The sequence below is a fragment of the Protomyctophum bolini genome (assembly GCF_963924005.1).
Source record: "Protomyctophum bolini genome assembly, chromosome: 10".
Taxonomy (NCBI): Eukaryota; Metazoa; Chordata; class Actinopteri; order Myctophiformes; family Myctophidae; genus Protomyctophum; species Protomyctophum bolini.
The window spans coordinates 29,785,247-29,793,433 of NC_137871.1; the positions used below are offsets into that span (position 1 = coordinate 29,785,247).

Sequence of the window (8,187 nt, forward strand, 5' to 3'; positions counted from 1 at the left end):
GACTCCAACTTGGAAACCCAGACAGGTAGGAGGAAATCATTGTTTTCATCATCTTCCCTTTTTTATTATATTGATTTTTCATTGTCTGATTTTATTGTCAGTATACCAGTATACCAAATGTACAATAATTCTATAATATTATTATTATTTGTGGCAGTTTTTCCTGTAAGATAAGGGCCTCCAGAGACCATTGGTGTACAACTGTACATGTGTTGATATACTATAGCTGACAGCAATAGTATTACAGCAGCAGTCAAAGGTAATAGGCGGCTGTTTTCTCTCACCAGACTTCATACAGAAATTAGTGGCAGAGGTGGAGGATGGAGAGAAGTCAGAGAACACAGCACAAGGGGACCGGAGAAAATGGAATAACGTATATCCTCTTTTGATACAGCATGATGGAGAGAGTGATACTTGGAACAAAGGTAAAGAGAAGGACGGGGTACATGCACAGAAAGATTATTGCCATTTGAATTGTCACTTGTGATATTCAACTTGATGCTTCACCTATTTATTTTAAGGGACTAAAGATTCAGTGCCACAGGATAGATTTCCCAACATGGTAAGTCTGCTAATCATTGACTGTAAAGATTTATTTTATACCATCTGAAAAGCGTCAATTAGATCAGGGATGGGCAACTTTGACGATGGAGAGGGCCACTATATTTCCACACTCAATCCAGAGGGCCACATTGCATATTACTGTCGTAGCAAAAATCAGCTATTTTTGCTATATTTTAATTGAAATGATTTGCTATTTTTCCTAAAAAGTAAAATTTTTATTTAATTTCAATGCCTTTCAAATGCCTTTAATTATAGCTATGTTAACTTTATGAACTACAGTAAATACAAATACATGCAACGTAAAAAAGACAATAACATTTTAACACAACTCGATCATTAATCTACTAATTTAGTAGCTAAGTAATTAAAGCGGGTCATGATGTCATATTGCATGCTTCAAACTGTAATTGCTGAAATCAGTAATATATCAGTATTCTGATATTAACTTGAGGGACACATTATAAGTGAAGGTGGGGGCCCCCGGGCCGCCGGTTGCCCATTTATGAATTAGATGACAAATGATTACCTTGTCACTGCGTATTTCAGGTTGATGACCTGAAAGAAGTGGTTTTAAAGTTGGCAGCAGCTGACAGGCTCCGCTCTCAGGGTTTTCTTAGGTCAGAGCAGAGCTTGCCCAAAACCAACAAGAGAGGTAAGCAATTTGGGCTGCAGCCAACCATGTGCCACACCTTGAATTTATACACAAAAGCAGCATCCTATGTCAACATCAAGTCAACAATGTAGGCCCTACAATATGATATCTCAGCATTTATTATTATTATTAGTTAAAATAACTCTGTAATCTGATAGCAATGATAGTATTAATGATAATGATAGGTAAGTGAAATTGAAATGAGCCAAAATGCTTTGTAAAATTGAAGCTGATAAATGGGTACTCTTTCCTGATTGGATGTAATTGGTAACAAACCTTAAAATGCATTTTCTATTCCGCCTGAGACAATAAGAGATAGAACATTTCGGTATGTCATTTAATATTTTAGTAATCTGAAATGTACCTTTATATTTTAGTCTACTAAATCTACAGTTGACTAAAATGTAGTTGACTAAAATTTGCTTGCATGCTGAAAATAGCCTATGTACATTTTCAGAGTCTTTTAGTTCTACTGGAACTCTTCTCCACTAGTCCCTCCCTTAGTCCCTAACATGTTAGTCTAGTTTTTATTTGTTGACAAAATTGTGAATATATTTAGTCTTAGTTTTAGTCACCATAGCTTACTTTTTATTTAGTTTCCATCTGTGAAAAAAGGTAGTCGACGAATATTTCCCCAAAGGACAATGCAGTTTAATCTAACATCAGTTGGAAAAAACACACATAGGATGTATTGATGTGAAGCATTCAGCATTCTTGGCAGAATATATTTTAATTATTTTTCTCACTAATGTTGTCTTTTCTCCTTAACAGCCTGTTTCTGGAAATACTGTGTGACAAACTAAGAACTATGAAGGATGAATACAGGCTATACAGCCATTTCTGGTTGCGTTAACTGGTTGCAAACACCTTCACTCTCTCCACAATCATCTTTGTGTCTCAAATTTGAATATCCATTTTATGCTGTGTAGATTAAACCTTGTTTTATACATGTAACCCAGAATTAAAGAGGATGAATCGAAAATATATTTTTCAAGTTGGGAAAATGTTTATTTTTTATTAAATATTTATTTTGTCTGTGCCTGGAAATAAATGGATATCAATCACACATATGATCTGATGATACTGGGTTGTTGATATACACTGAGCTATGGCAATACATTCTTTAAGGCAAAGAGAAAGAGAGAGAGAGAAAGAGAGAGACATCATGATTACAAGAGACATTTTATTATGCAATATTGTGAAAAACGATACAGTTGTGTAGTACTGTATTAGTCATACAGGTCAGTTATACATACGATACAGAGATTTATTGTCAGTTTTACATTAAGAAAAAGACCATGAACTGTTCTAAAGGTTACTGCAGCTGGTGGTTTGAATTACACTAGCATAATCATATACTATATTTTAATATAGGTGTTTTGATCATAAACAACATGTAAAAAAAATATATATATATTTACACTATAGACAAAAAGATTATAATTGCACACTTGGCATTTTCCCTTTGGCATAAAACATAAATTTTCTTTATCCAAAGGAATCCGTTTTAATAAATAGTCTATACGTAATCTATTTCACCCCTCCCACTATTAAACGTTGAGGTTTGGGTGTAAAGACAACAGATCTTTAAGGTGTTTTCCTTGGTATTTGGTCTTGTAGATTTCAGCACTTTGCTCCGATTGCCATATATAAATGTGCTGGATACTTAAGTTGAGGGACAACAAATTCTGTATTGTTGTAGTTTATGTCAAGCTGTTTTGATGTTTATCTTTTGTTTTGTTTTTAGTTTTAGTTTTATTTGTGTTGTCTATTTCATTATTTGGTGAAAAATTTAAATAAAAACAATGTAAAAAAAAAAAAAGAGTCGGGGGACTCATGAAATTACATTGGTTTATTATCTCTTGTTAGCCACACTGAGGTAAGCCTTCTCAATCTCTATGTTGGCTGGACATGTCTGGTTGAACTCCTCTCTCTCATAGGCATTCTGTAGGTACCGCCACACACCTGTGAACTGGGCTGGAATGTCAAAGTCACAATACTTCTTGGAAGCAATCTGGAAAGTAGGGTAATTATATTATTTCATAGTGCATTAGATCACAAGAAATAGACGTATTAGGATATTGCTTGGCTGGGTACAGATTTATCTGACACTGTGACACACTAACCCTGACAGTAATGAACTCATAATAAAGACAATGACAATGACTATGCCTGAATGGTTTGCTCTGTGCAGTGCTTATACTCCTCTCCATATCACGGATGTTGCCTTATTTATGCACGTCCAATCCATTGAGGATAGTTGAAAATATGTATTTTTTTCCAGCTATAGAACAGTCTCGTGTCCTTGTTTAACTAAAAGTTATACTATACTAGCATGTGTCCTTACTCATCTCACCTTGATGACATGTAGTTTGGGTAGGAGGTTGCAGTCAGCTAAGGTTAGGCGGTTGCCATCAAGAAACTTCCTTTTGGAGACGGTGATGTTTTCTCTGGCATTGTGGTCGATCTCCTCGGGCAGGGGAGTGTTCAAGTAGATATCCAGCCGTTTAAACTCTCGAAGCAGGTTTTTCTCATGGACTGGTAAGTCAGCAACACATTGGAATGTAAGTTGATGGGCTTTATTTTTTAATTCAATGTTGGCATTCATAGAAGGGATGGTATACTGTATATATTATGGGAATCTTCTATTTATTATTGTTTTGCAATTTCCAGAAACATTCCATTATCTTACATCCAATTGAGTTGATCAGAGGTTATGCATTTAGAGTGCAATTTTGGTTGGTGTATTGTGCCAAACTGAACTTACCAATACTGTTATTTGGACTGTTCTTGATGAAAGCTGAGAACTTGGCAAAAATGTCAGCACCCACATCAAAGGATTCTTTGTTAAGCGGGCTTAGATGAGGATACCTGTGGGTGAGACGGGAAATGGGAGTAAACAGGAGAACGCTGGTTTATTTTTCCCCCTTTTCTTCCTTTGGCCAATAGACTGATGAACAAAGAACTGAACAAAAAGTACAATTTAATTTGTCTCTAGATACACATTGGAAAATACATATGCACTTTAACTTAGTATGTGCAATATGTCAACATCACATTAGCCTATGTGAAATCTTATATGTCTAAGATTTCTGGTCATAATAATTTGTGTTAGTAATAACATGCATTTATTGTTATTATTATTATTTATGGGCATTCAATGTTTTTTATATTATTTATTGGGGTGGTGTTTTAAAATAATCTTGTTCTGGCTAGACATCTCTGATGTAAAATTTGAATGAAAACTGAAAATTCACAAGTTTCAGGATAACGGATAAAGTCATCAGTACCTGGGAGGTGCAATTGTTTGCTCTAGAAACTCCTCAATCTTAATGAAGTCTGTTTTGAGGGTGCCGTTGTAAAGGAGGAAAGGAGGGTTGGCTCCAGGTGCCAGATCCTTAAGTTCTGCTGGTTTCCTGGAGAACACAGAGTCCAGTGAATAGACGGTGGCGAAAGGGAGGGACATTGGCATGTATGAATACTAACCATTCAGTTCCACAATTTGTTATCTAGCATGTCAACATCTGTGGCATTGTGGATTAATGATTTTCACATTGCCTGTTGATTCTGTTAATAAAACATTCAAAGGTGGGAGTGGCTGCTGGTTTAATGAGTTCTGTGTGTTTGTAATCACTGAATTATCAGCATCCTTTCAGTTTCAACCTTTCAAAGTTTTCTGTTTTCTTATTTGCCATGAGAAATTCACACAATAAAAGAAAGGTGTTTGTTCAATAGCAACACAGAGTTCTTTGTAAAGACTTTCCAAATGCTTTGAGTTTACAAGATCCCCCCCCCCCAGAAATTCTAGTAATTTCATAATAGGGCACTTTGTGAAACTGCCTTCAAGTTCAACCAGATGCTCAGGATGTTTTCTTAGGGAAGAAGTGTGCTTACTTCCTCATATCAACTGTGGTCACCGTGAACTTTACTCCTTTGAGCCAGAGCACCATGAAGAGCCTTTGGCAGAAGGGGCAGTTCCCCACATTCTCACCATCATGTCCGGCCTACAAAATAGGGGAAAAAAGCAACACAAAAGAGAGCCAGGATTAAGATGGCATGGTGACTAGTGCCTTTAGATCGTATTTATAAGCTCATAGTCGTATGAAATGAGGCAATATGTCCCCCAAATGTTTTCTGCTAATTTCCAACAGATATTGTAGGACCTGTCTGAGAGGATATTTAAAAGCCCTTTCCAAGGAAATGAAAAGAAGGCATTGTGTTTGAGAGGAAGCTAGCAAACAGTAACATTCACTTATCCCTCTGCCAAACTACATCACATGACACATAATAACAAATCCTGTGCCACCTTAACATTGACATGATTGACCTGATATATGCTTTGGATGTCAGATTGAATCATGTACATTCATTGTACATGGATGGAAATGTACTGCACTGCACTGTTGGAATATTAATGTAACTCTATTCTATCTTTCATCATGTGTATCAAATAAATAATACACAATTTTGCATGTGAACAATTAAACACTCCATGCTGTGTATTTGTTTATGTGATCTCGTCATGAATGACTATTTTTGTGCATGTGTGTGTGGGTGTGCCTGTTTCAGACAGGAGGCCAGGGGCTGTGTGTGTGTGTTCCGTTCTCCTTCTGCACATGAAGATAAGGTGGCCTCCAGTGTCTGTTGTGTCAGAGTTCACAGATAAAAAGCCAGCTCTGACCCTCACTAGGGATACACACACATGGGATTTTACTGTGCGACATGCGCATACTCCACATGTATTGCATTCGGTATCAGTGGATGGCACCCATGAAAAGCAATGTTATTCCCTGACTGATGGTGCCCACAGAGAAATGCAGAGCTCTGCCCTTTTACATTACTAAGTCTTGACAAGTGAGTCACAAATCTGATGCCAGTATTTGTCAAGGGCAAGGGCAATTCTTGGTGATAGCGAGGGAGTGAGCAATACACAAATATATTTTGTGTATTACTAAATTTACAAAAATATAATTGAAATATACTTTTTCCCCACAGTTTTTTCTTCACTGTTTATCGAGATCATGTAAAAAGCAGATTAATCTAACATGAGTGATAATTGTACTCACCTTGATGAATAGCTCAATGCTCGGATCATTGTCAGAGTTCTGTCGGAGTGCCATGGTGTCCCAAAAAACCAGTCAAAATATCCTGTCACCTCAACTGCTCTCTTGAAGTGGATTTAGTGGTTGTGTGCAGTCCAAAACCTCTACACAGCACTGGAATAGAATGTAATAAGATTGTTATTGAACAACCGTATGTGACTGACTGCTCTGGACCGAAGAGTGACTTTATTGATGCAGGGCTCTCAGGAGATGTTAAGACCTTACTGCTGGTGTGTTTTGTCTGGCTTCTCTGAGCCTATATCGCTCCGAGCAGCACACTTCACAAGCCAGAGGAGAGGGAGGGCCAGAGAATGGGCGGGGTACACTCTTTTATATATATACCCAGTGCCTAAATGTATGAAGAGAGCTTAAAATAGGTCCTGCAGCAACACATTGTTAGTCAAACAATATTGCCGATATCACCATGTGACTCAAAAGACACATCATCCGTTTTGAGTCACTCCCATTCAAATGATGAATATGGAGTTTGTTTAATTTAATATTTAGATATTTGTCATTCATTTGATCAGACACGCCCCCCCTCTTAAACCTTTCAACTTCAGACCCTGGTCAGTACAGGTGTTAGACTCATTGAAAACACTGGTAACTAATTTTATCCTTCTAATGCTCTAAATGACTTTTTTCTTAAAAAATAAATAAAATAAAAATAAAGTATCATTATGTAATATGTTTATATGATGATATGATGATATATGATGATATATATATATATATATATATATATATATATATATATATATATATATATATATATATATATATATATACATATATATATATGTATGAATTAGCTTGAGTTAAGTTACGTTGGTTTATTTCTAATGTAAGTCCAGGGTTGGTATATCATAATAACTAGAATTTATATAGTGCCTTTCAAAAACCCAATTGCTTTACATGAACAAAATAAACTATTTGCCAAAAGTGAACTTCTTCAGTGCAGACTTAAAGAGCCCAATGTAGACTTATTACCATTGTGGTCCTACACAAAAACTAACAAGTAACTGTCTAACAGTGACAGTAGGCCTACTTTACAATAAGTAAATAAATCAAATCTGGTCAGCTATAAGTCTGACCAGGTTGTTATGCCCTATTCATTGAAATCATGTGATCATTTGTGGGTCAGTGGGTGTTTTAGTTGTGACTGATCATGATTGCATCATTGTGTGGGAACCCCCCTGCAGCTGGTCCTTTGGGTATAAAGAGGAAATAGAAATAAAGTTATTCCTCCCTCACTCAGGGACACACAAAATTGCTGAAACTGTTTGAATTGCAAAAGATTTATGGTGTTTTGTCGTCATGGCTGACTGATTAGGCAACCCATTTCAAATTAATACAACATGAAACTGTCTGTGGAGAGGTAAAATAAAGGTATGTGAAAATGACATTTATACTGTGTGCTGCATGGGTGGCCTCACACAAGGAAAAAAATAATTTGTACACGACGGATGGTGCAACTAAGAACTCATCACATCTCAACACATATGCAGTGGTTGGAAGCGGTCATTCTACTATTTCACTGAGAAATGTAGACCCTGGTAGCCAGGACCCTTACAGTAAAAATGTTCATTTTAAATGGACCCTAACTCATTTGTAACTAAGATGTACAAACAGAACCGAATGGACTTTTACATTTAATTTCATTTGTACATATAGTCAAATGAATACTGAGGATTTTACTAGTGGGGAGTATAGGGACTTTTGCTCAAGTGAGCGAGGCAGCCAGCTGTGTATTGCAATAATAAGTGGGGCTTTCATTTTCCTTCTGCCTTGGTTTTTAGATAGACTGGCATTTCCAGTAAATGGTAGGGGGAAGGTCATTGTTATGCCACAGTGTGGAATCTGTGGGCA

At 36.5% G+C, this 8,187-nt stretch overlaps 1 protein-coding gene across 2 annotated transcripts; it reads right to left on the bottom strand.

Moving 5' to 3' along the window:
- Nucleotides 1-1,974: 1,974 nt before the first annotated feature.
- On the bottom strand, nt 1,975-6,581 carry clic2 (chloride intracellular channel 2). Of its 2 annotated transcripts, XM_080773701.1 has the most exons (6): nt 6,283-6,581; nt 5,111-5,220; nt 4,507-4,632; nt 3,984-4,087; nt 3,573-3,754; nt 1,982-3,230 (listed from the first exon to the last, which is right to left on the bottom strand). In XM_080773701.1, exons 1-6 carry the CDS (start codon nt 6,334-6,336, stop codon nt 3,072-3,074), a joined length of 735 nt encoding a protein of 244 aa, XP_080629827.1. In that variant the 5' UTR covers nt 6,337-6,581; the 3' UTR covers nt 1,982-3,071. The 2 variants fall into 2 exon arrangements, with proteins under 2 accessions (XP_080629828.1, XP_080629827.1); XM_080773702.1 differs by lacking the exon at nt 4,507-4,632 and having other exon boundaries at nt 1,975-3,230.
- Nucleotides 6,582-8,187: the final 1,606 nt, after the last annotated feature.

Coding starts and splice junctions, on each gene's coding strand:
- clic2 (XM_080773701.1), bottom strand. CDS start 6,336: ATGGCACTCCGACAGAACTCTGACAATGATCCGAGCATTGAGCTATTC. Junction 4,633..5,110: donor ACCACAGTTGATATGAGGAA/GTAAGCACACTT, acceptor TGTGTTCTCCAG/GAAACCAGCAGAACTTAAGG. Junction 3,755..3,983: donor CAGTCCAAATAACAGTATTG/GTAAGTTCAGTT, acceptor CTGACTTACCAG/TCCATGAGAAAAACCTGCTT.